General features: G+C 41.9%; 1 protein-coding gene across 1 annotated transcript in view; it reads right to left on the bottom strand.

Annotated features, from left to right (window-relative positions):
* LOC120559048 (metabotropic glutamate receptor 8-like) overlaps window positions 1-17,500 on the bottom strand; it is a 70,134-nt gene that overhangs the window by 35,223 nt on the left and 17,411 nt on the right. The window contains exons 4-7 of the mRNA XM_039800471.1: window positions 12,357-12,492; window positions 9,025-9,179; window positions 8,016-8,156; window positions 6,510-6,710 (exon numbers count right to left, since the gene is read on the bottom strand). Of these exons, the coding sequence (XP_039656405.1) occupies window positions 6,510-6,710; window positions 8,016-8,156; window positions 9,025-9,179; window positions 12,357-12,492 (633 nt within the window). The remainder of the gene's footprint in view (window positions 1-6,509; window positions 6,711-8,015; window positions 8,157-9,024; window positions 9,180-12,356; window positions 12,493-17,500) is intronic.

Raw genomic sequence — 17,500 nt, 5'->3', positions numbered from 1 at the left:
AAAAGACTACAGCCTGTATTAGGAGCCACTTCCCCATAGCCCACATACGGGGTTGGACTGTCGGTTCTTTTCCATAGATTGCCGAGGGAAAAACGAAGCGTCAGCCATCTTGAATCCTCGCTTAGCTTCTCAGCAGGAACTGTTCATCCCGGGATGGAAATCCTCAATTACGTATTGTTCAAGTGCGCTGATTTCCATGAGCAGGCAATGCATCGTTTGGCTTCTAAAAAACAAATATTCAGTAGAGATCTAACTTTGTTAGAGGTTATAAAGCCGTCTGGGTAGAAATTTAAAGTGCTCATATCATGCTCATTTTCAGGTTCATAATTGTATTTAGAGGTTGTACCAGAATAGGTTTACATGGTTTAATTATCAAAAAACATATTTTTATTTGTACTGCACATTGCTGCAGCTCCTCTTTTCACCCTGTGTTCAGGTGTCTGTTTTAGCTACAGAGTGAGACATCTTTTCTTCTGTACTATCTTTGTTGGGAGCCGCACATGCTCAGTAGCTAGGTAAGGACTACATGAGCTAGCTAGCTGTTTCTCACACTTCAGCATGTACGAGGCAGGATTAGTCGGGAGACTTCTTCTAAACGAGGGCGCGCTTCCAACTTTGCGTGGAATACCTGCACAACAGGGACATGGAAGTAGTTCTTTTGTAGATTATGGGGAACTAGTGTGTGTTGTAGCAGTGTTTTGCCATTCAGAACGAGCTAGCATGCTAACGGTAAGCCACCTCGTTTCGGCTAGTGACGTAGAAACTGCCGATTTTGACCAGCTCACCAGGAGACAGAAGGCAGGACACATTCAGAAACCGTATCTCACTCAAAACAGCATGGATGGATTATTTTTCTCCAAGTTTATATGCGTGTGGAAGCACCAGAGACACAAAATAACACCCCAAATCCCAGATTTTTTTAATAATAGGGGCACTTTAATGAGTATAATTTAGGGCTAAGGGACACTTCCTCGCCATTGATCTGGCTTGCCAGATAAGTAAGTAAGTAAAGTTTATTTCTATAGCACATTTAAAAACAGCTCGCGCTGACCAAGGTGCTGTACATAGCCACAGGGTGATAAAATAAAAATAAAAATAAAACACACTTACAAATCAGTGATTTAGGCTAAAAAGTACATCGAAAGACAAACACTTAATTACAAACATAGCAGGATAAGATCATTAAGATGCCGGGAAGGCCAGTGTAAAAATATGAGTTTTGAGCCTGGCTTTGAATATCACAACTGAAGGGGCACTTCTGATGTCAGGTGGCAGTCGGTTCCACAGCTGAGGGCCAGCAACAGAAAAGGCTCGGTCACCTTTTTGCTTAACCCGGGACCGTGGGACATGGAGGAGACCTTGGCCCCTCCAGGTCCAACACCTTCCTCCAGAGAGAGTATCTGTGGACATTATTTTTGTAATGGATGACGTCAATAAATCGTCCCAGTCCTTGATACGATACAAGGCTTACGATACCACAATATCACGTTACCGCAATTCTGCGATAATCAACACATTGCTAGACAATCCTTTAACGATATATCGCGATATCGGTCTAACTAGGAATACTTAATGTCTTAAAAAAGTTAAGTGCAGGTTTTCTCTCTTTATGTCCAAACTGTCAGAAAACAAGTTTTTCAGTCTGTAAATTAAAATGACACAACTACAGAGCCACTCTGGCTCCAGATGTTGGACTCAAACGTGGCTGGATCGTCTTGTTAGTTTCCTCAAACTGCTGTCAGCCATCCCGATGAAAACCTCTTCCTCTTTCGGCTCGTTAACTTCTCTCCAAGTTTCCCTCGTTCATGTGCTGAGCGTGAAGCAGCAACGTTGGGAGCAGGAAAATCTATTCAGAGCGCCTCGTTTCATTTAATAAAATATCCATATTTGACGCCAGCGTATCGATTCTCGTATCGCATGAAGAAGGACAACGATTTGAACAGATACAAAAATAGCCTTTTGGCTAATTCTGGAGTTTTTAGGCCATGTAAAATCATGCGTTTTATTAATTTGCACTTTCCCCTTTCATAAATAAATAAACTAAATTGAATACATTCCTGTATCCATATTTTGTCCCACGTGTTGTCGTTTCCATAGCCCATTTAGCATCAACTATTTCCCCCAAAGGCAAAAAAACACATCATGCGAGTGTAAAAAAAGGTTTTTGAGGATTGAGAATTGAGGATGTTTTATGCAATACTTCAAAATGTGCATTAAAATGCGTGAATGGAAACACGGCTCCTGTCCCGGTTGGTTTCCGTTTGATCCCTTTGAACCAAACATGGAGTTCATTTAAAGCCATCCAGAAGAATCCACTTCTACTGAACTGATGAAATATTCAGATGAGGATTCGTGAAGAGAGAGAGAGACAGAGAGAGACAGGTGGTCAGACAGACAGGTTTCATGCCAAATACAGCTCTGGCTTTTACAGATTAAAATCCTTTCGGTCTTCCAGCTGCTGCAGCTTCTCGTCTTTATAAAATATGGATTTGATGTCTAACAGAATGAAGCTGCTGCAGTTTGTTGTGCTGCTCTGAAAATCTCTACAGAGAATCTCCCAGGAAGATCCTGATTAGATCCACCTCAGATGACTCCTTCAGTGATTCTCCTCTTCCTCCTCTTCCTCCTGGCTATCTGAGCTCTTTACGGCTGAAACCCTGCAGAGGAAACTCTTTTTCGGTGGCTTGGACCCACCAAGTCGTGCATTCAGGCACCACCCAGTTGTCTCGCATTGCCAGACCTTCCTCCACAGTGCTGCGTAGGAGGGTCTGGCTAGTCCACACAGCATTATGGGATAGGAGAAGAAAAGGTGCTTTGGTTTATTGGCGTTTCTTTAAACCAATCACAATCTTCTTGGGCGGCACTGAGCACCAGACGGAGCCACGGTGCCTCTGCTAAATAGCCTCTGGAAGGAACTTGTTTTGGTGGAACATGTGTACGTTCAAAAGTAGTGATTATTTTTACAAAAATGTCTAAAAAAAGCTTCAAAAACGTTGAAAAAAGTGACAAAAAGTTTTTAAAAAGCGCAAAAGCGTAACAAAAACGTTGAAAAAAGTGACAAAGTTTTTAAAAAGCGCAAAAGCGTAACAAAAACGTTGAAAATAGTGACAAAAAGTATTTAAAAAGCGTAACAAAAACGTTGAAAAAAGTGACAAAAAGTATTTTAAAAAGCGCAAAAATGCAACAAAAACGTTGAAAAAAAGAGTCAGGAAAAACGTAGAAAAACAAAAAGTTGCATGGGCAACGGGATAGATAACACGAGGTTCAAAAGTAGTTTCAGTCGTGCAACAGAAAACTCCGATTGGACAGATAGTCTAGCTAGCTGTCTGGATTTACCCTGCAGAGATCTGAGGAGCAGTTAACCATAGTCCTCACAAATCAGCCGGAGGTTAGAACCCCAACACAGAGACAGAGGAAGGGGGACGGGACATCCGGCTGATAATGAGGGACATCCGGTGTATCTTCCGGCGGCACTGGAGCAATCTCCTAAATGGATCGTCGGCGATATAACGTAGACTACCACCCAGAGACCAGGACCACAGCTGAGGACTGGATCTTGAATCCAGAGCTTCACCTTTAGGACCAGAGTCCCAGTGTTGTAGTACTCGATATATCGGTCTTGGGGTGCGTACCGATCGCATAGTAGTTCCCTGCAAAGTGGACTGCATCGAGCAAACACGCTCAGCTCAAAGGGAACTGTGAACTGAGTATAGCACATGTGTCAAACTCGATTTTGATCCGGCCCCGCATATCAATTAAGGTTCATACATCTCTTACTCCAAGCACTTGATGTAGTCGTTGGTATTAAGCTTGCACACTGACCCTTTTTTTTATTTTTTATTTTGTTTTAATGGGGAGGGCTATAAGGTAAGGGGGGTTTATCTGCTATGTTTTGCCCTTTGTTATGTCGCTATACTGTTGGTGTACTGACATGTTTGTATGCATTATATATAAAACTGAAAATAAAATATTCCCAAAAAAATTAAGGTTCATAATAAATTTTGGCCCCGCCCAGTTTTTGTCGCTTTTTCAACGTTTTGTCGCCGTTTCTGAAGGTTTTTGTCACTTTTGCCGATGCGTTTGGCGCTTTTTATTCAATGTTTTTGCCACTTTTTAAGTTGGCTTTTGCCACGTTTTCAGAAGTTTTTTGTCTTGTCTTTTTTTTTCAACCTTTTTTGCTTTTCTTTGATGGCTAAGTTACTTTTTTTGGGGCTTTATGTTGACCAAGCTGTTAAGTGAAAAGACTGTGGGGCATGCAATAATACAGTAAAAGATGTTTGACTTTTTATATTAAATAAAGCATGTCAATAAACTCTACATGTCTGGTCCTTGATAGGATTCTTAGTTTCCAGTGTGGCCCTCTGGGAAGTTGAGTGTGACACCCCCCTGGTGTATAGGGAAGAACTGAAGTAAGACACCTCACTGGAACGACACTGTACATTTAGCAAATTAATCAAATCACATTAGGTTTTAAGGGGATGGAAGAATGAAGGGTTGCCATCAATCCAGGAGTGGGCCTGTGAGATGGGTAGGGTGGTGGATGTTTGGAAAGATGTCATATAAAAGGGAAAATTGAAATGGGGAAAGTAGCTGAACTTTCTGAAGGGCTCCTAAGGATCTTTGTGCTGGGGGAGAGACGTGTGATGGGCTAATGGTGTTGTAATTTATACATATGTTTATCTGGTTTATTGTCTATTTTGTTGAAAGGTCTGGAATATTGTAGTTGTGTCATCTTTTCTTTCTTTCATCGTTTGTATTTTGTTAAAAAAAAGAAAGAAAAAGAGGAAGTTAATCACAAACAAAATCCTGTTCCGTGTGGCCCTGCTAATTGGTATCACTCCACACCGCGCAGTAACCCTAACCCTGCTTACGCTCACCGGTGAACTCCCCTGAAAGCCGCTATCGAGTTGCATTATGGGAAATCAGGTTCATGTTCAAGTTACTTTATTGGTACCCGTAGGTAAACTAGGTTTACAGTCTAAGAGGCAGGACATCCTTAAAACTTCGTAGACCACCACATAAACATGCAACACACAAAACATTAAAACATATAAAACAGACAGTAGAACATGGATAAAAAACAGTACATGACCATATTGATTTGTTCGTTTGTTTAACAGTGATTGATATGACATGCTGCTTTTTGGATGCTTTTATATAGACCTTAGTGGTCCCCTAATACTGTATCTGAAGTATCTTTTATATAGACCTTAGTGGTCCCCTAATACTGTATCTGAAGTCTCTTTTATATAGACCTTAGTGGTCTCCTAATACTGTATCTGAAGTCTCTTTTATATAGACCTTAGTGGTCCCCTAATACTGTATCTGAAGTCTCTTTTATATAGGCCTTAGTGGTCTCCTAATACTGTATCTGAAGTCTCTTTTATATAGACCTTAGTGGTCCCCTAATACTGTATCTGAAGTCTCTTTTATATAGACCTTAGTGGTCCCCTAATACTGTATCTGAAGTCTCTTTTATATAGACCTTTAGTGGTCCCCTAATACTGTATCTGAAGCTCTCTTTTATATAGACCTTAGTGGTCCCCTAATACTGTATCTGAAGTCTCTTTTATATAGACCTTAGTGGTCCCCTAATACTGTATCTGAAGTCTCTTTTATATAGGCCTTAGTGGTCCCCTAATACTGTATCTGAAGTCTCTTTTATATAGACCTTAGTGGTCCCCTAATACTGTATCTGAAGTCTCTTTTATATAGACCTTAGTGGTCCCCTAATACTGGATCTGAAGTCTCTTTTATATAGACCTTAGTGGTCCCCTAATACTGTATCTGAAGTCTCTTTTATATAGACCTTAGTGGTCCCCTAATACTGGATCTGAAGTCTCTTTCCCAAAATTCAGCCTTGGTGCAGAATTACAGCCACTAGAGCCAGTCCCACAATGAGCTTTCCTTGGGATGTGCCATTTCTGTGTCTGTAGCTATTGAGGAGGAGAGAGAGGGGGGGGGGAGGGTGTGTGGTCTTGACCAGCTGCCACTTTGCTCGTTTGAAAGCCATGATGTCTCTCTCTCTCTCTCATGGGTGGGCCAAATTCTCTGGGCGGGCAAAGCAGAGAAAGGGGAGGTAACCTTGCTCCTTATGACCTCATAAGGAGAAAATTCCTGATTGGCCCATCTGAGCTTTCATTTTCTCAAAGGCAGAGCAGGATCCCCAGGGCTCGGTTTACACCTATCACCATTTCTAGCCACTGGGGGACCATAGGCAGGCTGGGGGAACTCACATTAATGTTAAAAAAAAAACCTCATAAAGTGAAATGTTCATGCCATGGGACCTTTAAATCTTGTAGTTCTACAACCAGGGACTATTAGCCTCCACCCAGAGGGGAGATACTGGAATTATCTATTCAAAAGGGTGTAGGATTCCCTGTTTCTTGGAAAACAAACTAATTAATCTGCACACATTTAAAAAATCAAGTTCTCCAAGCCAAGGCACTGCAGCTCCCATGTTCCCATGTTGCTCTGACATAGATTTATGCGTTCCGTTTGTTTCTTACCGTTGAATTTGACGGCTCTGATGTAGTCGAGCAGCAAGCGGCCCTCCACGGGGTCCATGTTGCTGCAGACTCCGGAGCTGCCGGGACACAGATCCAGGTGCATGTTGTGTAGAGCGTAAGCAACGGCGTAAACAGCGTCGATCACAAACTGGACCTTCCCCTCCTGCTCGTAGGACGAGTCCCGGCCAATCCTCTCCTCGCCTGCAAGGGACACAGAGACACCGGAGGGGACATCAAGTCTCCGCTCTACACTGACCTGTACAGCGTGAAGGTTTCCTCTCCGTCAACTCCACTCTGCTAGCAAACAGAGAGAAGGCCTAAAAGCTGCTGCTGTGTGGTGATATTCACTAATCAGTCCTTCCAGAAAAATGCAGAGTTTTTTTGTGATTGTTGAGGGCAAAAATCCTTGATTATGTGGCACGTTTTCTTTAAACAATGTGATGGAATATGCTATATGATATTTATACAATTTTATGAGATGAAAAAACTGTGGTTTGATGAAAGAGAGAGAAAAAAAAAGTGATCCCCCCCCCCTCCAACATCCTGCTTTTTCGATGATGTTCTTGTCGCGTAACTACGTCACTTCATAACGTTCCCATGGCAACAGGAGAAAACGGCTGCTCTTGTGTGAAGTAAGCGCAACATTTTTCAACTTTCTGCTGAGATATACAGTACAGGCCAAAAGTTTGGACACACCTTCTCATTCAATGTGTTTCCTTTTTTATTTTCATGACTATTTACATTGTAGATTCTCACTGAAGGCATCAAAACTATGAATGAACACATGTGGAATTATGTACTTAACAAAAAAGTGTGAAATAACTGAAAACATGTCTTATATTTTAGATTCCTCAAAGTAGCCACCCTTTGCTTTTTTTGATAACTCTGCAAACCCTTGGTGTTCTCTCAATGAGCTTCATGAGGTAGTCACCTGAAATGGTTTTACCTTCACAGGTGTGCTTTGTCAGGGTTAATTAGTGGAATTTTTTCCCTTATTAATAAAAAAAAAGCAAAGGGTGGCTACTTTGAAGAATCTAAAATATAAGACATGTTTTCAGTTATTTCACACTTTTTTGTTAAGTACATAATTCCATATGTGTTCATTCATAGTTTTGATGCCTTCAGTGAGAATCTACAATGTAAATAGTCATGAAAATAAAAAGGAAACACATTGAATGAGAAGGTGTGTCCAAACTTTTGGCCTGTACTGTAGATGATTCGACTATCAGTCGACTATAGAAAGATTCGACAATTCTGATTCGAATGTGTTAATCCTTAATCGGGGACACCCCTGCTAATGACACAATGTCTACGTCTGTTTGTGTGGAAAGCTTTTATTAAGCAACTGTAGGAAGGCATTCAGAAATGTCAACAGATGAGTTCATCAGCGCACGTTAACACAAGCGCGCACCTTGGCTGGTAAAATGTACTAGACATGTTGGTTGGTGATCAAAAAAGTGAATTTAAAGCCCTGACCAGCCTTGATATCGCCTCAGGTGTGCGTACCTGTACACTTCTTCTTGTCGGGGTCCAGTTTGATTCCAGGTCGGGTCAGTTTACACCTGAAGTCGTCCTCCCAGAACTCGTTAAACCAGATGTTCCTACGATTGTTCTCCAGAGAACGAGACACAAAGTACTGATCGAAGCCTGTACACACACACACACACACACACACACACACACAAAAAACACACACACACACACACACACACACACACAGAAAACACACACACACACACACACACAGAAAAACACACACACACACACACACACACACACACACAGAAAACACACACACAGAAAAAACACACACACACACACACACACACACACAGAAAACACACACACACACACACAGAAAAAAAACACACACACACACACAGAAAAAAACACACACACACACACACACACGCACACACAGAAAAACACACGCACACACAGAAAAACACACACGCACACACACACACACACACACACACAGACACACAACACACACACACAGACACAAACGCACACACACAGACACACACACACACACACACACACACACACAGAGACACACACACAGACACACACACACACACAGACACGTAGACACAAACACAGAAAACACACACACACACACACACACAGACACACACACACACACACACACACACAGACAGACACACACACACACACACACAGACACACACACACACACACACAGACACACATGCACAGACACACGTAGACATACGCACACGCACGACACACACACACACACACACACACACAGACACACACACACACACACACAGACACACTAACACACACACACACAAACACACACACAGACACACACACACACACACACACACACACACAGACACACACAGACAGACACACACACACACACACACACACACACACACACACACACAGACACACACACAGACACACACACAGACAGTTAACCACACTCAGTGAGTTGCAGTCTGTGTAGGTGCGTGATGTTTTTGTGTAGTGTTTTTACCCTCTATTGAAACCCGTTTGGGCAGGATGGTCACGGCGCCCTCGGCGACGTCCTCCAGCTCTGTGATTGGTGAACTCTTCGCTCCCCAGCTGTCCGACCCCACAAACAGGAAGTGACCCGTCAGGTTAGCCCGCTTCGCCGCCAGGAGGACGCGCCTGCCAGGGAGGAAGCAGAGCAGTCGAACGTGTGACGATCATCAGAGCCCAGGCGCTGAGCTGTGCTCGCTTCAACGTTTCTCAGACCAAGACACTGCACGATCTGTTCCACGCTAACCTATGGCTAGCCTCCACCGGGAAGCTAACGTTAGTTTAGCTAACAGCTAATTCGGCTGGTCAACAGGAGCGGTGAACGTACACATGTTCCACCAAAACTAGATCCTTCCCGAGGCTATTTAGCAGAGGCACCGTGGCTCCGTGATTGGTTTAAAGAAATGCCGATAAACCGGAGCACGTTTTCCTCCCATCCCAGAATGTTGTGTGGACTAGCCAGACCCTCCTCTGCAGCGCTGTTGAGGAAGGTCTGGCAAAGCGAGACATAGCCTATCGTCAATGTTGTGTAAATTAAATGTTTTTTGTTTTCATGGATAGGCCAAGTCATCCTTGTGAATAATATGTTGAATTCAGGACAATTCCGGCGCAAAACGACCCTAGTGGTTAATAACAGATGTGTGTTCCCACTCTGTCGTTCTCTGGGACATGATTTCATGCTAATTGAATGTGTTTGTAGCTTGAAACAAGCTACAAACACATTCAATTAGCATGAATCATATCAAGGGCCAAACATGTAGAGTTTATTGACATGCTTTATTTAATATAAAAAGTCAAACATTTTTTACTGTATTATTGCATGCCCCACAGTCTTTTCACTTAACAGCTTGGTCAACATAAAGCCCCAAAAAAGTAACTTAGCCATCGAAAAAAAAGCAACAAAAAAAGGTTGAAAAAAAGACAAGACAAAAAACTTCTGAAAACGTGGCAAAAACCAACTTAAAAAGTGGCAAAAACATTGAAATAAAGCGCCAAACGCATCGGCAAAAGTGACAAAAACCTTCAGAAACGGCGACAAAACGTTGAAAAAGCGACAAAAACTAGGCGGGGCCAAAATTTATTATGAACCTTAATTTTTTTTGGAATATTTTATTTTCAGTTTTATATATAATGCATACAAACATGTCAGTACACCAACAGTATAGCGACATAACAAAGGGCAAAACATAGCAGATAAACCCCCCTTACCTTATAGCCCTCCCCATTAAAAAAATAAAAAATTAAAAAAAAGGGTCAGTGTGCAAGCTTAATACCAACGACTACATCAAGTGCTTGGCGTAAGAGATGTATGAACCTTAATTGATATGCGGGGCCGGATCAAAACCTGCAAGGGGCCTGATCTGGCCCACGGGCCTCGAGTTTGACACATGTGCTATACTCAGTTCACAGTTCCCTTTGAGCTGAGCGTGTTTGCTCGATGCAGTCCACTTTGCAGGGAACTACTATGCGATCGGTACGCACCCCAAGACCGATATATCGAGTACTACAACACTGGGACTCTGGTCCTAAAGGTGAAGCTCTGGATTCAAGATCCAGTCCTCAGCTGTGGTCCTGGTCTCTGGGTGGTAGTCTACGTTGCCGGGATTGCTCCGTTGCTGCCGGAAAATCTGCCGGATTTCACTCATTTAGGCCGGATATCCGTTGCCCTGGGCTTCCTCTGTGTCGGGGTTCTAACCTCCGGCTGATTTGTGAGGACTATGGTTAACTGCTCCTCAGATCTCTGCAGGGTAAATCCAGACAGCTAGCTAGACTATCTGTCCAATCGGAGTTTTCTGTTGCACGACTAAAACTACTTTTAAACCTCATGTTTTTTATCCCGTTGCCCATGCAACGTTTTGTTTTTCTACGTTTTTCCTGACTCTTTTTCTGACGTTTTTGTTGCGTTTTAAAAAAATTGTGTCACTTTTTTCAACCTTTTTGTTGCATTTTTGCACTTTTTAAATACTTTGTCACTTTTTTCAACGTTTTTGTTGCGTTTTAAAAACTTTTTGTCACTTTTTTCAACCTTTTTGTTGAATTTTTGCACTTTTTAAATACTTTGTCACTTTTTTCAACGTTTTTGTTGCATTTTAAAAACTTTTTGTCACTTTTTTCAACATTTTTGAAGCTTTTTTAGACATTTTTGTAAAAATAATTTCAATGTTCTTTTTCTTTTTTTTTCAAATCCTATAAAATTTAATAAAACACCTAAATCCAATGAGAACAGTGAACTGACCATTTATTTTACTTGTAAAGAGCGTTGTATGGAACCACCCACCTTATTTTTTTGACAATTTGGTTGAAAAAAAATCAAAATTTCTGATACATAGAAACTTTGAAAATGGGTCATATTTGACCCGAGGTCAACAGGAGGGGTAAACGTACACATGTTCCACCAAAACTAGATCCTTCCCGAGGCTATTTAGCAGAGGCACCGTGGCACCGTGATTGGTTTAAAGAAATGCCGATAAACCGGAGCACGTTTTCCTCCCATCCCAGAATGTTGTGTGGACTAGCCAGACCCTCCTCTGCAGCGCTGTTGAGGAAGGTCTGGCAAAGCGAGACATAGCCTATCGTCAATGTTGTGTAAATTAAATGTTTTTTGTTTTCATGGATAGGCCAAGTCATCCTTGTGAATAATATGTTGAATTCAGGACAATTCCGGCGCAAAACGACCCTAGTGGTTAATAACAGATGTGTGTTCCCACTCTGTCGTTCTCTGGGACATGATTTCATGTTAATTGAATGTGTTTGTAGCTTGAAACAAGCTAGCGCGGACCGCTGATTAGCTTACAACGCTAGTATTCGGGGCACAGGGAAAGTAAAAATAAATTGCTATTTTATACCACTAAAAAGGCTCAAAATATCACCACACTTCCACGGTAGCATAATGAGGGTCCCTACGTGTAAACACAAGCATTGAGAACTTTGTAAGTGTACAGACAGTTTATTAAAAAGATAGATTATAAAGTCAGTCGCGTTCTCATATACAGGCGGCTGCCGTCTTGGGAGCTACCGTCGAAGTGTGGTGATATTTTGAGCCTTTTTAGTGGTACAAAATAGCAATTTATTTCTACTTTCCCTGTGCCCCGAATACTAGCGTTGTAAGCTAATCAGCGGTCCGCGCTAGCTTGTTTTCAAGCTACAAACACATTCAATTAGCATGAAATCATGTCCCAGAGAACGACAGAGTGGGTACACACATCTGTTATTAACTCCTAGGGTCGTTTTGTACAGGAATTGTCCTTCTAATGTATATTTTCAGACACGCTGAAGATCTCTGGTTGACATTGTTTGTGTGTTTACTTGATGTCGTCCTCGTTGGCGAAGATGATCACTCCTCTGGCGTTACTCGTCTCCATAAGACGTTTGATGATTTTGTCAAACTCTCCGGCTGTTGGCTCGCGGGGAATCTTCACCGACTGAGCAATACACACCCCGCCTGACAGAGAGACAGACAGGTTTATATTACATCTAGCTGTCAGCCTGACAGAGAGATAGACAGGTTTATATTACATCTGTCAGCCAGACAGAGAGATAGACAGGTTTATATTACATCTAGCTGTCAGCCTGACAGAGAGACAGACAGGTTTATATTACATCTGTCAGCCAGACAGAGAGATAGACAGGTTTATATTACATCTAGCTGTCAGCCTGACAGAGAGACAGACAGGTTTATATTAAATCTGTCAGCCAGACAGAAAGACAGACAGGTTTATATTACATCTAACTGTCAGCCTGACAGAGAGACAGACAGGTTTATATTACATCTAAGTGTCAGCCTGACAGAGAGAGAGACATGTTTATATTACATCTAACTGTCAGCCTGACAGAGGGACAGACAGGTTTATATTACATCTAACTGTCAGCCAGACAGAGACAGACAGGTTTATATTACATCTGTCAGCCTGACAGAGAGATAGACAGGTTTATATTACATCTAACTGTCAGCCTGACAGAGAGACAGACAGGTTTATATTACATCTAACTGTTAGCCTGACAGAGAGACAGACAGGTTTATATTACATCTGTCAGCCTGACAGAGAGACAGACAGGTTTATATTACATCTGTCAGCCTGACAGAGAGACAGACAGGTTTATATTACATCTAACTGTCAGCCAGACAGAGAGACAGACAGGTTTATATTACATCTAACTGTCAGCCTGACAGAGAGACAGACAGGTTTATATTACATCTAACCGTAAGCCTGACAGAGAGACAGACAGGTTTATATTACATCTAACAGTCAGCCTGACAGAGAGACAGACAGGTTTATATTACATCTAACTGTCAGCCTGACAAGAGACAGACAGGTTTATATTACATAACTGTCAGCCTGACAGAGAGACAGACAGGTTTATATTACATCTAACTGTCAGCCTGACAGAGACAGACAGGTTTATATGACATCTAACTGTCAGCCTGACAAGAGACAGACAGGTTTATAATACATCTAACTGTCAGCCTGACAGAGAGACAGACAGGTTTATATTACATCTAACTGTCAGCCTGACAGAGAGACAGACAGGTTTATATTACATCTGTCAGCCTGACAGAGAGACAGACAGGTTTATATTACATCTAACTGTCAGCCTGACAGAGAGACAGACAGGTTTATATTACATCTAACTGTCAGCCTGACAGAGAGACAGACAGGTTTATATTACATCTAACAGTCAGCCTGACAGAGAGACAGACAGGTTTATATTACATCTAACTGTCAGCCTGACAGAGAGACAGACAGGTTTATATTACATCTAACCGTCAGCCTGACAGAGAGACAGACAGGTTTATATTACATCTAACAGTCAGCCTGACAGAGAGACAGACAGGTTTATATTACATCTGTCAGCCTGACAGAGAGACAGACAGGTTTATATTACATCTAACTGTCAGCCTGACAGAGAGACAGACAGGTTTATATTACATCTAACTGTCAGCCTGACAGAGAGACAGACAGGTTTATATTACATCTAACTGTCAGCCTGACAGAGAGACAGACAGGTTTATATTACATCTGTCAGCCTGACAGAGAGACATCTAACTGTCAGCCTGACAGAGAGACAGACAGGTTTATATTACATCTAACCGTAAGCCTGACAGAGAGACAGACAGGTTTATATTACATCTAACAGTCAGCCTGACAGAGAGACAGACAGGTTTATATTACATCTAACTGTCAGCCTGACAGAGAGACAGACAGGTTTATATTACATCTGTCAGCCTGACAGAGAGACAGACAGGTTTATATTACATCTAACTGTCAGCCTGACAGAGAGACAGACAGGTTTATATGACATCTAACTGTCAGCCTGACAGAGAGACAGACAGGTTCATAATACATCTAACAGTCAGCCTGACAGAGAGACAGACAGGTTTATATTACATCTAACTGTCAGCCTGACAGAGAGACAGACAGGTTTATATTACATCTGTCAGCCTGACAGAGAGACAGACAGGTTTATATTACATCTAACTGTCAGCCAGACAGAGAGACAGACAGGTTTATATTACATCTAACTGTCAGCCTGACAGAGAGACAGACAGGTTTATATTACATCTAACTGTCAGCCTGACAGAGAGACAGACAGGTTTATATTACATCTAACTGTCAGCCTGACAGAGAGACAGACAGGTTTATATTACATCTAACTGTCAGCCTGACAGAGAGACAGACAGGTTTATATTACATCTAACAGTCAGCCTGACAGAGAGACAGACAGGTTTATATTACATCTAACTGTCAGCCTGACAGAGAGACAGACAGGTTTATATTACATCTAACTGTCAGCCTGACAGAGAGACAGACAGGTTTATATTACATCTAACTGTCAGCCTGACAGAGAGACAGACAGGTTTATATTACATCTGTCAGCCTGACAGAGAGACAGACAGGTTTATATTACATCTAACTGTCAGCCAGACAGAGAGACAGACAGGTTTATATTACATCTAACCGTCAGCCTGACAGAGAGACAGACAGGTTTATATTACATCTAACAGTCAGCCTGACAGAGAGACAGACAGGTTTATATGACATCTAACTGTCAGCCTGACAGAGAGACAGACAGGTTTATATTACATCTAACGTTCAGCCTGACAGAGAGAAAGACAGGTTCATATTACATCTAACGTTCAGCCTGACAGAGAGAAAGACAGGTTCATATTACATCTAACTGTCAGCCTGACAGAGAGACAGACAGGTTTATATTACATCTAACTGTCAGCCTGACAGAGAGACAGACAGGTTTATATTACATCTAACTGTCAGCCTGACAGAGAGACAGACAGGTTTATATTACATCTGTCAGCCTGACAGAGAGACAGACAGGTTTATATTACATCTAACAGTCAGCCTGACAGAGAGACAGACAGGTTTATATTACATCTAACAGTCAGCCTGACAGAGAGACAGACAGGTTTATATTACATCTAACAGTCAGCCTGACAGAGAGACAGACAGGTTTATATTACATCTAACAGTCAGCCTGACAGAGAGACAGACAGGTTTATATTACATCTAACAGTCAGCCTGACAGAGAGACAGACAGGTTTATATTACATCTAACAGTCAGCCTGACAGAGAGACAGACAGGTTCATATTACATCTAACAGTCAGCCTGACAGAGAGACAGACAGGTTCATATTACATCTAACAGTCAGCCTGACAGAGAGACAGACAGGTTTATATTACATCTAACAGTCAGCCTGACAGAGAGACAGACAGGTTTATATTACATCTAACAGTCAGCCTGACAGAGAGACAGACAGGTTCATATTACATCTAACAGTCAGCCTGACAGTAGTAATTCCTCTACTGTGTGACAGTAAGTCTCGTGGTTATGACCCAATCGTTAGCCTATTGTTATAAAAACGTCTGCTACGGAGCCATAACGTGAGGTACAAGGTAATGGAGCCTTTTATACATTGTCGTGTTTCTTTAGAAATAAACAACGAACAAATAGAGTCTTTAAACGCATCAGATGTAAAGTTATTCTCTGTCAAAGTGACGTCAGAATGAATGGGAGTCAATGGGATGCTAACGGGAGGTGATGGCTTGTTAGCATCAAAATGGCGCCATGGGAGGTTCGAGTTCTGAAGCGAAGCTTACCCCCCCCTTGGGTAAATATTCATGAAAAAGGAGAAGTTTGTGAACGGGGCAACACAGATTTTGATAATGAACAACTAAACACATGACACACTTTAACTGTGTGTGGTTTCTTGCCACAGGAAGTCTGGGAACACAGTGAGATATTACTGAGAAGAGATATTTTTTAAATCAAGAGAAAACCTTCGAGCCTTTAAACATCGGGTGACCGGGACAGTCCCGATTTTAAGTTGCTTGTCCCGAGTCCCGACAAAAGCCCATCAGGACGCTAAAATGTCCAGGTTTACTCCAATCACTAAGACAGAATGAAGTAATGCACAAATCATGAATTAATTAACGCATTAATTCATAATTCATGTACCCTTCCCATAAAGTGTTACCATAACTTTAGTTCAAGCCTGTGGCAGCAGTTCCAAATAATTTGTTTAGTGCCATGCAATTGCAAAAAAAATCAATTTCACAAGTTCAGTTGGGTGCATTTTTCCAAAAAAATGCTTTAATTCTGAAAAATAAAGTTGGTCTCCCCACGAAACCCACGCAATGCCTTTTAATATTATTTATTAATAATAATAATAATAATAATAATAATAATAAATTGAATTTATATAGCGCTTTTCATGGACTCAAAGTCGCTTTACAGGGCAGGGTAGATTATAAAAACATAACAAAACAAAACGAGCAAACAAAACAAGTAGAACAAAACAAGATACAGATGAAAAAGGGGAGGGGGGCAGGTGGACTATGGGTAGGCTGAGGTGAAGAGATGGGTCTTGAGGCGGGACTGGAAGATGGTGAGGGACTCAGAGGTGCGGATCTCTTGGGGGAGGGAGTTCCAGAGCCTGGGAGCTGCTCTGGAGAAGGCTCTGTCCCCAAAACAGCGCAGAACAAAACTATTATTATTAGATTCTGTATGTAATTATTAGATTCTGTATGTAATTATTAGATTCTGTATGTAATTATTAGATTCTGTATGTAGGCTACATACCAAGAAAATTCATGAATATTAACTGAGATACTCCCATTATGTTGGGAGCAGTAGGCCTATGTGTGCTGTTGGCAAAATTGTGTCTAATCTGTGTGTGTCTCTGTCTGACCTGACCTGGGCTGACCTGGGCTGACCTGGGCTGACCTGGGCTGACCTGGGCTGACCTGGGCTGACCTGGGCTGGGCTGGGCTGGCACATGTTCACGTTAAAAAGCGTGCGCGTGCACGAGCACTACGGTCACGCGCAAAGTGTCCCGGTTTTAGTTCCGGGGAAATCTGGTCACCCTATTTAAACAACATCTCCCCGAGATGATCTACAACAGACAGTACACGAAAAAAGAACAAAAAGAGAAGAGA

This window comes from Perca fluviatilis, chromosome 5, assembly GCF_010015445.1.
Source record: "Perca fluviatilis chromosome 5, GENO_Pfluv_1.0, whole genome shotgun sequence".
Classification (NCBI taxonomy): Eukaryota; Metazoa; Chordata; class Actinopteri; order Perciformes; family Percidae; genus Perca; species Perca fluviatilis.
Note: the sequence above shows the minus strand (reverse complement) of the source record. Positions and strands in the feature narration are given on the sequence as shown.